The following is a 16660-nucleotide window of genomic DNA, read 5'->3' on the forward strand; positions in this document are numbered from 1 at the left end:
ATCGTCAGTAAAGCTACAGGGAAGAAGACATCACTGGGTAAGTATATAAGTTTATTATTATATTATATTTAAAGGGAGGCGGCTAGGGTATTTTAGTAGTAAAAGGAGGCGTCTAGGGGTATTTTAGTAGTAAAGGAAGGCCGATAGGGGCATTTTAATAGTAAAGGGAGGCAGCTGGGGCATTTTATTAGGAAAGGAAGGCCGCTGCTGGACATGTTATTAATAAGGGGAGGCCGCTGCTGGACATGTTATTAATAAGGGGAGGCCGCTGCTGGACATGTTATTAATAAGGGGAGGCCGCTGCTGGACATGTTATTAATAAGGGGAGGCCGCTGCTGGACATGTTATTAATAAGGGGAGGCCGCTGCTGGACATGTTATTAATAAGGGGAGGCCGCTGCTGGACATGTTATTAATAAGGGGAGGCCGCTGCTGGACATGTTATTAACCCCTAGGGGACTCAGCCTATTTTGGCCTAAAGGACGCGGCCCCATTTTACAAATCTGGCCTGTGTCACTATAAGTGGTTATAGCGTGGGAACGCTATGAGATATCCAGGGGATTTTGAGATTGTTTTCTCGTGACACATTGTACTTCAAATTAGTTTAAAAATTTGGATGAAATCTTTTGCGTTTAGTTATGAAAAAAACAAAATTTGGCAAAAATTTTGAAAAATTTTTTATTTTCAACGTTCTAAATTCTCTACTTTTGATGCAGATAGTCAAAGCACCCAAATAAATTCATAACTTACATTTCCCAAATGTCTGCTTTATGTTGCCATGGTTTTTTAAGATTCCACATATTTTACTAGAATGTTATGAGGCTCAGAATTTGGGTGCCATTTTTCACATTTTTTGTAAAATCGCCAAAACCCGTACTTAGATGGACCTGCTCAACTTCTAATTGACACTGAGAGGCCTAAATAATAGCTAGACTCATAAATTACCCCATTGTGGAAACTACACCCCTCAACGTATGAAAAACTACTTTTAAGAAGTTTGTTAACCCTTTACGTGTTTTATAGGGGTTAAAACAAAACGGAGGTGGAGTCTGCAAATTGTAATATTTTTTCACAATACACTCATTTTGGGTGGAAAATTAAACATTTAAAATGGATTAAATGAAAAAAGGCTCCACAAAGTTTGATACCCAATTTCTCCCGAGTACACGGATACCCCATATGTGCTGGTAACCTGCTGTATGGGCGCACGGCCGGGCATAGAGGGGAAGGAGGCGCCATCCAGATCAGATTTGCTATGTCACATTGTACAGGCTATAATTTTTTTCTTTTTTTTAATGAGGACCTATAGGGCTTATTTCTTTTGCCACATGAGATGCACTTTTCTAATACATAATTTTGGAGCCTCTATAGCTAATTGGTGAGATTTAATTAACTCTTTGTTGGTGGAGGAAATGAAAATCATCAATTTTTAGGAAAATTTCTATTTGTTTTTTTTTTTGGCCGTTAACCATACCATAAAAATAGTATATTATTTTTATTCTATGGGTCGCCACGATTATGAAAATACTTCATTTATATATATTTTTAATTTTTTACCATTTTTACTGAATAAAAAGTAATTTGGCAAAATTGTTGTTAATTTTAGCATCACCGTCTTTCATATGTATAACTTTTTTATTTTTCACCTCACAAATCTGTTTAAGGGCTTATTTTATGCGAGAATGATTGTTCTTTTTAGTGGTCTTATTTTAGATTGCGTAACTTTTTAAAATCAATTTTTTTAGAGCATTTTTAAAGGGCATTAATAAAAAATCATCTTTTTCAGAGAGTTTTTTTAGGTTGTTTTTTACGGGGTTCACTTTGCGGATCTAATAACGATTCTGTTTTATTATACAGATTGTCACGGACGCAGGGATACCAAATATGTGGGGGTTTTGTGTAATTTATTCAATTGTACTGAATAAAAACTAATTTGGAGAAAATCTTATTCATTTTAGCATCACCATCTTTTTATATGCATAACTTTTTTATTTTTTGGCTGACAAATCTTGTTAGGGGCTTATTTTTTGCGAGAACAGTTGTTCTTTTTAGTGGGCTTATTTTAGAGTGCATAAAATTTTTTAAATCACTTTTTAGAGCATTTTTATAGGGTATTAATAAAAAATTATCTTTTTTCGGAAAGTTTTTTGCGTTTTTTTCCTCCGGCGTTTACCGTGCGGGTCCAGTAACAATTCTGTTTTATTATGCAGATTGTTACGGACGCGGCAATACCAAATATGCGGGGGTTTTTTGTGTTTTTATGTTTTTTATACTTTATTAAGTTTTTTTATGGGAAAGTGACATTTTAGGGGCTTATATTTTATGTATTTATTTTTTATTTATTATAATGTGTAGTGTTAACTGTTTTTGCATTTTTTTACTTATACATACTTGAACTTAAACCAGTGATGCTCTGATACACTGCTTGCGCATGCTCAGACAGTTTGCAGTCAGACCCGGAAGGGATCTGGCTGCCATGGAGACCGGGCAGCTCCGGGGCACATGCCAGTCCTCGGAGCTGCCCGGAAGGGGATCGGATCCCCCAGTAAGCGGCACGGGGGATCCGATCCACAGCAGGAACACCCTTACACGCCGCGGTCATGCTTGACCGCGGCGTGTAAGGGGTTAACACCCGCGATCGGAGTCGGCTCCGATCGCGGTTCTTACAGCGCGGTGTCAGCTGTGATAGACAGCTGACAGCCGCTGCTTCTGGTACCAGCTCCGTTCGTGAGCCGGTCCCAGAAGCTGGACGTTATACTACGTCCCGGTGCGCTAAGTATCTAGCCCCGGGGACGTAGTATAACGTCGTGGTGCGCCTAGGAGTTAATAAGGGGAGGCCGCTGCTGGACATGTTATTAATAAGGGGAGGCCGCTGCTGGACATGTTATTAATAAGGGGAGGCCGCTGCTGGACAAGTTATTACAAAATTAGGTTTATTTCTAACGGTGACACAGCACCCGAGTTATGCTCGGTTATTTGGCGAATTTTGACACACCAAGCTCAAAAGGTTGCCCATCACTGCCCTTAGAGGTATTGAAGTTTTCTACGTCTTTCCATCCTGCCTTTTTCACCAATGTATAGTGGTCAAACGGAGGCAACAGCTATGCTTCTGTCTGCCGCTAAATGTCAACGTATGCGATCAGCATATCCTGAGCACTTCCCCCTCCCTCTGACTGCTGTAATCTCACATAGTAGAAGAGGAAAGTGTTTCCGCACAGTGTAACAGCTTGTGAAGCTGCAGCCCGAAAGAGCTGTGGTAACACCCAGGAGGCCATGGATAACAAACATAAGAAGATTACCACAGTCACAGTGCCTGGATCTATGAGTAATGTCCCTTGGTCATATTTTTAGATTGTGGTTAAATATATAAAAATAAACTACGATGATGAACTCACCCATATCTGTAACCTTCAGGAACAGGGAAAGGGATATGAGTGTCTGGCATCAAAAAAAGTGTCCTTAAAATGTGGAAAATGCTACAACATGATATAAACAGAAACAAATCCTGCAGCGAGATCCCATTCTGGTAGAGAACCTAGAACAGTACACAAGTTTAGATGACACCAATGATTGTTTTATGTATACAGCGCCAATGCAGACCGATGCTTCAGACCCTGTAGTCACATTCTATATGTAGGGGCATTATTTATGTACACAGCATAGGGTGGTCATATACATATAGGGGCATATTTAGAGACAGTGGGGCAGATTTACTTACCCGGTCCTGTCGCGATCCCCGAGGTGCGTTCTCCGGCGCGATTCTTGATGATCGTGCGTCCTTTTTCCTGCATGTGTCGCTTCCCCGCTCAGGTCCGCCGGAGTTCATCTTCTTCTTCCCAGTGTATGTGAATCCATGTCTTGTGACACAATTTGAATTGTAAATCCCGCGCTCAGTCCGAATCAGTCGAGTTGTCCGCCGGCCACGCCCCCCAATTTGTGTCGCATGCAAAATCTGATTGCGTGCACCAAAAACCACACTAAAATGCGTCGCAAATCGGAAATAGTCGGGAAACCCAACGAAAATGTGCCGTGCGGACCCTTAGTAAATGTGCCCCAGCAGGTTACTGTCCCCGTGCTGGGGCCCTCACTGCTGCCGCCGCCTCTGCTGTGAAAATGCAGCGGCGGGGCTATCATAAGATTCATACTAGCTGTAGATCCGACTGTCTGACTGTCTCTGTCACTGACCGTCTCTGCACTTACCACCTGTGTCTCCGACCATCTCTGTCTCTGACTGTCTCTAGGAGTGACTGTCAATGACCGTCTCTTTCTTTGACCTTATGACTGTCTCTTTTAGTGACTTTCTCCCACCGTCTCTTTCAGTGACGGTCTCTGCCTCTGACTGTCTTTTTAAGTTACTGACCTTCTCTGTCTCTGACCGTCTAATTTTCTACAGTATCTGTCTCTTTCCTTGACTGTCTTTGACCTTCTCTGTCTCTGAAGTCTCTTTTATTGACTACCTCTGACAGTCTCTTTCAGTGACAGTCTCTTAATCAGAGCTCACATTTCATTTATGCACAGCTGTTTATAAAATTACAGCTGATTGGTTTCGATGGGCAGTTTTACCTCAGACACTTCTGATAAATCTCCCCCCCCCCCCCTATCTCTGTATCCCTATCCATATTACCTCACACATAGGCATCTTATACTCATTGCCTATAGTAGCCAATCACAGCTCAGAGCCCATATTAATGACTTGTGGCAGAACAGCAACCAATCACGGCTCAGCTTCCAACTGCAACAGCAGCCGCAGACAATGGCTCCTGTATATGGTGGGTAATAAGTGGATTTTGGAAAGAGCAGGGTAAAAACCGAGTCTATGATGTTCCCTGAGTCACAGAGAGCGGCTGTGCAAAATTGGTTGATTCTAAACACAACAGTGCAGATTACTTTAGCGGACATGCTGTACATACACATACACCCACATACATACACACACATACATACACATACACCCACATACATACATACATACACATACATACATACATACACATACATACATACACACACATACATACATACACCCACATACATACACACATACACCCACATACACACACACACACACACACACATACATACATACACCCACATACATAGATACATACACCCACATACACATACATACACATACACCCACATACATACATACACACATATATACACACACATACATACATACATACACACACATACATACACACACACACACACATACATACATACATACATACATACACCCACATACACATACACCCACATACATACATACATACACACATATATACACACACATACACACATACATACATACATATACACCCACATACATACACACACATACATACATACACACACATACACATACACCCACATACATACACATACATACATACATACATACACACATACATACTCTCAGCTTTATATATTAGATTCTTCACTGATCACTCTCTTACCTTCACAACTAGAAATATGACAGAAGAAGAGTCAAACGCCCCATTGTACAGCGTTATTATGGTAGAGCGCTGAGATCCAAACAAATTTCCCACCTTTTGAAAGAGAAGAATGTTTATTCATTCATTGTTATTCTGTGGACATGTATCCTACAAATGTATTGAGGCATCAACAATCCTTTAATAATAATAATCTTTATATCTATAGCGCCATCAAATTCCATAGCGCTTTACAGATTATGGGGAACATACAAAGACATTACATAGACAAAACAACCTGTTTATTCAAATCTGTATACAGGCGGTCCCCTACTTAAGAACACCCGACTTACAGACAACCCCTAGTTACAAACGGACCTCTGGCTGTTGGTGATTACTGTACTTTAGACCAAGGATACAATAATCAGCTGTAACAGTTATCTCAGGCGTCTGTAATGAAGCTTTATTGTTAATCCTGGTTCTTATGACAACCCAACATTTTTAAAATCCAATTGTCACAGATACCCAAAAAAATTTGGCTTCGGTTACAATTATAAAATATACAGTTCCGACTTACATACAAATTCAACTTAAGAACAAACCTACAAAACCCATGCTGTACGTAACCCGGGGACTGCCTGTATTTAATTTAAAATGTAACTATATGACTAGTGCAGATGATAATCAAAAACTTTGTAATATACATCAGTGAAGAAATCCGTCCATGTGCCCTTTTTCTTCCCCTGCTTTTCTTCTTTGTGTAAGCAGTTTGTGTAAATCAGCTTTGCGTTCTGTATCCACTGACAGCAGATGGATAAGGAGAAGCTGATAAAGTTTCTAATGGCTTATCTCTTTATAGTCAGTCTACAACAGGAATCTACCTATTATAGGAAATCTACCACTAGTTGGTAGAAAAATGAAATTACACATACTTACCTATAGCTGTCTTCTCCACGATCCTGGAGCTGGTCTTCATTAATTCAGAATCACTTTAAAAAGCAGCTACAGAACGCAGGGCGCTTTTTAGAAGAAGACATGCGCAGTCGGTGCATGCGCAGTAGCTCTGGCTTTGGAGCAGTGACCGGGCAGCCACGGTCCTGCGTTCTGCACAAGCGCAGAACGTCGGCTTCACGGACGAGGGCGCACAGCTCCTCGTAGCTGCGCGCCAAAGATATGCCGGTAGGAGGATCAAAGAGGCTGCTGGGCCGTGGAGTAGCCGGGCCGTGTAGCCTCAGCTCCGGCTACTAGTAGCCTCTTTAGAAAATTAGCATATTAGGGCACTAAAAGTTAGAAAAAGATACAGGAAACGTGAGGATTAGCCCTTAAAAGAGCTATCCTCACGTCCAATCAAGGCACCTACCACCCGATCTACCTTAATAGGTAGATCCGTGGTGGTAGGTTTCCTATAAATACTGACACTAGGACGCTCATCCCTCCTCCTATCCAGCACATTGATGTGTGATCCCCCAGGCTACGGCCAGGCGAGCATACAACATTGTGAAGGTTCCCTAAGACTGCTATAGGTCCTGGGCTGTATGAATATTACAGCCCCTACAAGCTCCTATTCCTCCTACATCTGGTACTAGGATCAGCTTCTTGGAGAATGGAGGATGTGTCTCTTCTGGTTTCAATCTGCTGTTTCAGGACCTTTGATGGACCTTCCAAAGGTCCTGTAATGGCTCTTGTGTAAATGAGTATGGAGAGAAGAAACAGATATATGAGGATTTCATGAGTGATTGTTCTTCTCAGTATAAAATTTGGTGGGTGGTGCGGGCAGCCATGGTTCCCGAAGAAGACTAGTATCCCAGGGATACTGCCCAAATTGCCTAAATTCGAATCCACTACTTGGCTCAATATAGAAGCATACTAACCTGCATATTAGTCAAAATTAAGAAAATCCCACCAATTGCCAGCAAAGAAAGAGCAGGAAATATGAGCACCGCAGTATCTGGTGAGATAAACACATGAACAAGGGTTAAATGTGGTTAAAATCTGATAATTTTAAAGGGTCTTCCCAAATTTCAGGGTCTACCACGTTGTTCTGGGTGGTGGGATGTTGTCCCAGGTCACAACTAGTCTATCTAGTTTTGTCTCCCTGCTTCACCATTAGAGCAGATGCTAGCAGGCACAATGGGGCACATTTACTTACCCGGTACTATCGCGATTCTCGATCCGGACAGTCCGACAAGGAGTCACTAAGATCGTGCGTCCGATTTCCAGCATGTGTCGCTTCCCCGCTCAGGTCCGCCGGAGTTCACCATCTTCTTCCCGGTGTATGTAAGTGCATGGCTTGCGACACAAATTTAAATGTTAAATCCCGCGCTCAGTCCGAATCCGAATTGAATCATCCGACGGCACGCCCCCCCGCTTTGTGTCGCGTGAAAGCCGGCGCGATTGCGACACAAAACGATCGCATGCGGCACAATCCCCGGCGCGATCCCAGAAAAGTCGGGAAACCTGGCGAAAATGCGGCCGTGGGACTCTTAGTAAATAAGCCCCAATATGATGATGTCATCACGACTACCGGCTTCAGAGCCGCATACAGAAGCAGCTGAGACGCAAGCGGCACTGCTGCGGGGGAAGGGGGAAAGTTCCGAATTTTTATATTTAAATCTATTTCTTTTTTTAAATTCTACAGTATATAGGAAAGGGGGAGTTTAGAGGGGTAACAAGGGATTTGTGTGTGTTTTGGGGTTGTATACATAAAGAGATGGGATTATGAGTGAGGGGAGGGAAGAGTTAATAAAAGGGGGCAATTGACCCCTAGCAAAGGGGGCATTATAAGTGAGTGGCTACAAGGAGGAGCCACCTAAAAGGGTTGGTAGTAAATGGCCGTGACCACATGGTGGGGGCCCTTTGTCAGTCATAAATTTTGTAGGGTACCGGAAGGCCTTCACCTCTGGAACTTGTTTTCCAGGATTCCAGATCTTTAAATGGACGACATGAGATGATTTTTATTTTACATTAATTTGGAATAAAATGTGGAAGTGAAAGCAAAAGGGGTTACTATAGGAGAGGGCAACTTTATCATAGGCACATGACACCATGGGGTCAGTTATATTTAGTCTGGACATTTGTGAGGGTCATTTTCTATTTTGTCCGAGTTTTGGACTTTTTGTGGGTTTTTTGCAACTTTAAAAAGAAAAAAGTTGTACAAAAGTCACAAATTCTTCTGCAACCCCTTCTAAACTTTCTCCTATGCCCGCTCGAGAATGGAGTCAATTTGTGCACAAATTGCGACTTTGTCATTCATCCGCATCTGGATTTTTTTAATAAAAAGGCGCAACACTGAGAAACTCAATGGGGCTTATTTACTAAGGGTCCCTCAGACGCATTGTCATTGTTTTGCGCCGAATTGCCCTGGGAATTTAGCGCAAGCAGTCGGATTTTGGCGCATCGGTGCCGGCTTGCATCGGGGGAAATGCACCAAAAAAGCTGCAAATATAAGCAAAAAAGAGAACAGCCTAAGGCTATATTCACACTGCCGTTGCCCACCCGTACCGGACCGTAGCGGGCAACGGCAGTGCACGGGGAGAGGAGGAGGAGGTGAGCGCAGCTCACCCCCGCCCCTCTCTATAGGAAGTTATGGCGCACGGCGCCGTACTATGGAGAAAGATAGGACATGTATGGAGCCGTGCGCCCATTGACGTCTATGGGGGACGTATATCGGCCGTATATACGTCGGCCGTATATACGTCCCCCATACGGTAGTGTGAATGTAGCCTAAGATGAATTACCCCCAATGAGAATAAGCAGGGGGGTAGAGGTGATATAGGGGGTGTAGAGGTAGCAGAAGGTCCTAAAGCCCTTCTACCACATAATACCTCACTATACAGGCGGTCCCCTACTTAAGGACACCCGACTTACAGACAACCCATAGTTACAGACGGACCCCTCCGCCCACTGTGACCTCTGGTAAAGCTCTCTGGATGCTTTACTATAGTCCCAGACTGCAATGATCGGCTGTAAGGTGTCTGTAATGAAGCTTTATTGATAATCCTTGGTCCAATTACAGAAAAAATTTTGAAACTTCAATTGTCATTGGGACATAAGAAAAAAATGTGTCTAGAACTTCAATTATAAAATATACAGTTTCGACTTACATACAAATTCAACTTAAGAACAAACCTCCAGACCCTATCTTGTACGTAACCCGGGGACTGCCTGTATACTTTTATTGCACTAAATGGCCCAGATTGTCAGATTTTATACTTAGACAAGGTTACAGACTTACAACCTTATATAAACCATACATCTAGAATGACCTACCTGCTGTTGAAAATGCAATGAGGAGGGTGGCTGTAGTATATAGGCAACTAGAGAAGAAACAAACAGACTAGTAAGAGATATATTTGCTCCAAGATCATGCACAAAGGGAGTCCTGGGGCTAATTTGAATACAGACTTGAGATTCAGAAGCTGTACAGGGTACAAGTCTGTAGCATCAGGCTCTATTCACTCTGTATAGTGCCACCGCACGGCCACTATGGGATCCACCAAACCAATGGCTTCCAGCTCCATCCCCTGAATATGTTCCAACACTGCCTGGAACAATGGTGGACGCCCAGCAATATGATACTGATGCCCTATGCCCACTTCTTCTTATCATCTGTAGGATATACATAGACTGCTAGAAACATTTACTGTATATATTCGAGTATAAACCAACCTGATTATAAGCCAAGACCCCCAATTTTACCACAAAATAACTAGGAAAACTTATATAAACTTAGTATAAGTCTAGGGTGGATAATGCCGCCACTACAATATAATAAAATGCCCAGCAGAGCCCCCTGATCAATGAAGTGTCTAACAGAGCCTCCTTAGTAATAAAATACCCGGCAGATCCCCCTCAGCAATAAAGTGTCCAACAGAGCCCAACTCAGTAATAAAATGCCCGGCAAAGCACCCCTCATAGATAAAATGTCCAAAGGTAATGTCCTCTAAGTAATAAAATGTCCATCAGAACCACCCCAGTGATAAACCGCCCTGCAAAGGCCCCCCATTAATAAAATGTCCAACAGAGCCCCTCTAAGTAATAACATGGCCAGCAGAGCCCCCCTCAGTAATAAAATGTCCAGCAGAGGCCCCATAGTAATAAATTGCCCAGCAGAGACCCTCTGTAACCAAATGCCCAGAAGAGCCCCTCTCAGTAATAAAATGTCCATCAGAGCCCTCCCTAAAAATAATAAACTTAGTGCTTATCTCTGATGCTCCTTTTCTCCTTGCATGTAGCAGCTTCTTCTTCTTCTCCTGGCTCCCAGCATCCTTTTGGCAGTGCGGGCAGATCCATGTCTATGCATTCTGCCCACAAACATGCTATGATAACACGCCACGCATCATATTATGTGTGCAGGCACAGAGCATAGACGTGCCTCTGCCCGCACTGCCAAAAGGACGCCGGGAGCTGTGAGAAGAAGAAGCTGCGATACTCGAGGAGAAGAGGAGCTTTTAAAAAAAATATATATATATATATACACTCACCGGCCACTTTATTAGGTACACCTGTCCAACTGCTCGTTAACACTTAATTTCTAATCAGCCAATCACATGGCGGCAACTCAGTGCATTTAGGCATGTAGACGTGGTCAAGACAATCTCCTGCAGTTCTCCCGAGCCTCAGTATGGGGAAGAAAGGTGATTTGATGCCTTTGAACGTGGCATGGTTGTTGGTGCCAGAAGGGCTGGTCTGAGTATTTCAGAAACTGCTGATCTACTGGGATTTTCGCGCACAACCATCTCTAGGGTTTACAGAGAATGGTCCGAAAAAGAAAAAACATCCAGTGAGCGGCAGTTCTGTGGGCAGAAATGCCTTGTTGATGCCAGAGGTCAGAGGAGAATGGGCAGACTGGAACAAGCTGATAGAAAGGCAACAGTGACTCAAATCGTCACCCGTTACAACCAAGGTAGGCAGAAGAGCATCTCTGAACGCACAGTACGTCCAACTTTGAGGCAGATGGGCTACAGCAGCAGAAGACCACACCAGGTGCCACTCCTTTCAGCTAAGAACAGGAAACTGAGGCTACAATTTGCACAAGTTCATCGAAATTGGACAATAGAAGATTGGAAAAACGTTGCCTGGTCTGATGAGTCTCGATTTCTGCTGCGACATTCGGATGGTAGGGTCAGAATTTGGCGTCAACAACATGAAAGCATGGATCCATCCTGCCTTGTATCAGCGGCTCAGGCTGGTACAACACGACAGCCCCTTGGTACAACACCACAGCCTACCTGAGTATTGTTGCTGACCATGTCCATCCCTTTATGAGCACAATGTACCCTGTAACATCTGATGGCTACTTTCAGCAGGATAATGCGCCAGGTCATAAAGCTGGAATCATCTCAGACTGGTTTCTTGAACATGACAATGAGGTCACTGGACACAAATGGCTCCACAGTCACCAGATCTCAATCCAATAGAGCATCTTTGGGATGTGGGGGAACGGGAGATTCGCTTCATGGATGTGCAGCCGACAAATCTGCGGCAACTGTGTGATGCCATCATGTCAATATGGAGCAAAATCTCTGAGGAGCTTCCAGCACCTTGTTGTATCTATGCCACGAAGAATTGAGGCAGTTCTGAAGGCAAAAGGGGGTCCAACCCGTTACTAGCATAGTGTACCTAATAAAGTGGCCGGTGAGTGTATATATACTTGAGTATACGCTGAGTGGGGCATTTTCAATACAAAAATTGTGCCGAAATCTGAATATGTGCACTTAACGTTGGAAATGTGGGGACATCTAAGAGGACATGGAGAGAACTTCTTGAATTGTGACTTACATGGCAATAAACCTTGTCACCGCCGTCCCATATCGATCAAATATAAAACCGCCTGGGAAGGTCATAGCGCTGTTCATGAAAGCCGCCACCGTAAATATGAGGGAGAAACGCTCATCCTGAGGAGGGCAATCTAGAACAGAACGTATATTGTAAGCTTTATGTCTTCTATGACTGTCATAGATATGGACTGTGTATAGTTTCATCATATTATTTATACAGACAGTCCATGACTTACGTTTTTCTGCTTTGCATACGACCCCCATCTCTCCAGCGGTTCGCTGGTACCTTGCGCTGGTGTGATCCTCGTTCATGCGGCGTATTGTTCATCCAGTGCGGCGGCTTGTGTTTCTTCCTGCAAGTCGCTGCTGTCTGCACTCACAGGTTACCCGCGACACTTACGTGATCTTACCAGATAGCAGGGACTTTCAGGAGGTAATACAGGCCGCTGTACAGGGTATAAGCTTGCAGTGTATATAAGCAAACAGTATATATAAGTATACGGTGTATAAGCATACAGTATATATAAGTATACGGTGTATAAGTATACAGTATATATAAGTATACAGTTTATAAGCATACAGTATATATAAGTATACGGTGTATAAGCATATTATATATATAAGTATACAGTTTATAAGCATACAGTATATATAAGTATACGGTGTATAAGCATATTATATATATAAGTATACAGTTTATAAGCATACAGTATATGTAAGTATACGGTGTATAAGCATACAGTATATATACGTATACGGTGTATAAGCATATTATATATATAAGTATACAGTTTATAAGCATACAGTATATATACGTATACGGTGTATAAGCATATTATATATATAAGTATACAGTTTATAAGCATACAGTATATATACGTATACGGTGTATAAGCATATTATATATATAAGTATACAGTTTATAAGCATACAGTATATATACGTATACGGTGTATAAGCATACAGTATATATAAGTATATGGTGTATAAGCATACAGTATATATAAGTATACATTTTATAAGCATACAGTATATATAAGTATACGGTGTATGAGCATACAGTTTATAAGCATACAGTATATATAAGTATATGGTGTATGAGCATACAGTGTATAAGCATACAGTATATATAAGTATACAGTGTATAAGCATACAGTATATATAAGTATACGGTGTATGAGCATACAGTGTATAAGCATACAGTATATATAAGTATACAGTGTATAAGCATACAGTATATATAAGTATACGGTGTATGAGCATACAGTTTATAAGCATACAGTATATATACGTATACGGTGTATAAGCATACAGTATATATAAGTATATGGTGTATGAGCATACAGTATATATAAGTATACGGTGTATAAGCATACAGTATATATAAGTATACGGTGTATGAGCATACAGTATATATACGTATACGGTGTATAAGCATATTATATATATAAGTATACAGTTTATAAGCATACAGTATATGTAAGTATAGGTGTATGAGCATACAGTATATATAAGTATACGGTGTATAAGCATATTATATATATAAGTATACAGTTTATAAGCATACAGTATATATTAGTATACGGTGTATAAGCATACAGTATATATAAGTATACGGTGTATAAGCATATTATATATATAAGTATACAGTTTATAAGCATACAGTATATATAAGTATACGGTGTATGAGCATACAGTTTATAAGCATACAGTATATATAAGTATACGGTGTATGAGCATACAGTGTATAAGCATACAGTATATATAAGTATACAGTGTATAAGCATACAGTATATATAAGTATACGGTGTATGAGCATACAGTTTATAAGCATACAGTATATATACGTATACGGTGTATAAGCATACAGTATATATAAGTATATGGTGTATGAGCATACAGTATATATAAGTATACGGTGTATGAGCATACAGTATATATAAGTATACGGTGTATGAGCATACAGTATATATAAGTATACGGTGTATGAGCATACAGTATATATAAGTATACGGTGTATGAGCATACAGTATATATAAGTATACGGTGTATGAGCATACAGTATATATAAGTATACGGTGTATGAGCATACAGTATATATAAGTATACGGTGTATGAGCATACAGTATATATAAGTATACGGTGTATAAGCATACAGTATATATAAGTATACGGTGTATAAGCATACAGTATATATAAGTATATGGTGTATGAGCATACAGTATATATAAGTATACGGTGTATGAGCATACAGTATATATAAGTATACGGTGTATGAGCATACAGTATATATAAGTATACGGAGTATAAGCATACAGTATATATAAGTATACGGTGTATAAGCATACAGTGTATATATAATTATACGGTGTATTAGCATACGGTGTGTAAGCATACAGTATATATAAGCATACAGTGTATATATAAGTATACAGCATGTATAGGCATACATTGGGATACATCTGTGCCATATGTTGTAAGGACACGTCGGAATCCCCCTGATGTTTCCTTACAACGTATGGCACAAAGCATAATGTGAACCCATCCTTATTAGTGTATTTTTATAAATCATTTTTTACTACATTTCAGGCATTTAAAGCCTACAAAAGACATGTCCTCCATAAAGAAGAAGCGCCCAGCCCCCCAGTGTATTTCGTGTAACTCATGGCTACACAAGGGGTGGTTTTCCTTTAAGGGGTAATAAAAAGTTATAATTTGTGTTTGGTCAAATGTTTGCACTTTTTTTTTATGATATTTGTGTATTTTAGGCAAAAGATTTTATTAAGTAACAATGTTGCATCCATTGGCATCTAGAACCTAATATTTCATCAGACCTTAACCATTACTTCCTAAAAATAAAATCTTACATCCCCATAGAGGAGAAGGTTGTAGGTCCATGCGGGCGGCTGTTCTTATAGAAGGTCGGCCTAGGGGGAACTAATGTATATGGGGGCATCATAATCACTTCTTATAGGGCGTCTATCACCAGGATGAAGGACTGTATGCAAATGAGCCTGAGGGGCTCCCGCTTCCATAGGCGTTAATGGAGCCTGGAGCCCCTCAGGCTCATTTGCATACAGTCCTTCATCCTGGTGGTAGATGTCCTTTAAGTTAAGCAACATTAGGGGATTTCTGAATGTCCAAAGTGTCTGTAGGGGTTTGTTTGTGCCTCATTACAGGCAATCCCCGGGTTACATACAAGATAGGTTCTGTAGGTTTGTTCTTAAGTTGAATTTGTATGTAAGTCGGAACTGTATATTTTATCATTGTAATCCCAGCCAGAACTTTTTTGGCCTCTGTGACAATTGGATTTTAAAAATGTTGGATTGTCATAAGAACCAGGAGTAACACTAAAGCTTCATTACAGACACCTGTGATAACTGTTACAGCTGATTATTGTAGCCTAGGACTAAAGTACAATAATAACCAACTACCAGAGGTCCGTTTGTAACCGTTGTATGTAAGTCGAGTGTTCAAGTAGGGGACCGCCTGTATAGAAAAAGTGGGTCTGGACCTAGTATAAAGGGTGGATTTCAATATCCCAACAGATTCTCTATAATAATAATAATAATAATAATAATACAGGCGGTCCCCTACTTAAGGACACCCGACTTACAGACAACCCATAGTTACAGACAGACCCCTCTGACCTCTGGTGAAGCTTTCTGAATGCTTTATCATAGTCCCAGATTGCAATAATCAGCTGTAAGGTGTCTGTAATGAAGCTTTATTGATAATCCTTGGTCCAATTACAGCAAAAAATGTTTAAACTCCAATTGTCACTGGGGCCAAAAATTTTTTTGTCTGGAGCTACAATGATAAAATATACAGTTTCGACTTACATACAAATTCAACTTAAGTACAAACCTCCGGACCCTATCTTGTATGTAACCTGGGGACTGCCTGTACCAGGAATTGGCTTAAATGGTGCAATTGTAATATTACCATAAAGTGCCCAAATAATACACAGCCTCCATATAATAGTCCTGTCACCAGGTTTCACCCCATTAAACTCCCAGCCCCCTCAGGTCAGGGACGAAATGTCCTTTCTAGAATTCCTTCTTTTTGTGAAATTTCAGCCTTTTACCTATAAAAATATCTCCAAAGCCATGTGAAGATGAGCAGAGAAGAGCCATATTTGCCTAAGATGAGTCAAGTTTAGAGGCTGCAGGGGTAGCGTGAATTCAGACGCCCCTATCTTCTGTTATATAGTCCCTAGAAACAGGAAGCTGGTGTCATATTAAATATAATAATCTCACCTTACAGATCATATCAGGCAATACAAAAAATCTCCTGTCATGTTAAAATAAGCTGCATATGCCTGAGATAAGTCAAGTGTAGAGACTGGAGGGGAAGTGTCCGTTCAGTCGGATGATGTGATCTGATAGATGAGATCTTATCTTTAATATGACACCAAGAAGATACAAGGTTTCTAAACTTGACTCAT

General features: G+C 41.0%; 1 protein-coding gene across 7 annotated transcripts in view; it reads right to left on the reverse strand.

The window, feature by feature from the left end:
* The window catches only part of SLC43A3 (solute carrier family 43 member 3), a 72546-nt gene that overhangs the window by 10058 nt on the left and 45828 nt on the right, over nt 1-16660 (reverse strand). For all 7 annotated transcript variants that reach the window (XM_072130330.1, XM_072130326.1, XM_072130328.1 and 4 more), the window contains exons 4-8: nt 12215-12344; nt 9704-9750; nt 7306-7382; nt 5459-5551; nt 3395-3534 (exon numbers count right to left, since the gene is read on the reverse strand). In XM_072130330.1, the coding sequence (XP_071986431.1) occupies nt 3395-3534; nt 5459-5551; nt 7306-7382; nt 9704-9750; nt 12215-12344 (487 nt within the window). The remainder of the gene's footprint in view (nt 1-3394; nt 3535-5458; nt 5552-7305; nt 7383-9703; nt 9751-12214; nt 12345-16660) is intronic.

This window comes from Engystomops pustulosus, chromosome 11 (genome assembly GCF_040894005.1).
Source record: "Engystomops pustulosus chromosome 11, aEngPut4.maternal, whole genome shotgun sequence".
Lineage (NCBI taxonomy): Eukaryota > Metazoa > Chordata > Amphibia > Anura > Leptodactylidae > Engystomops > Engystomops pustulosus.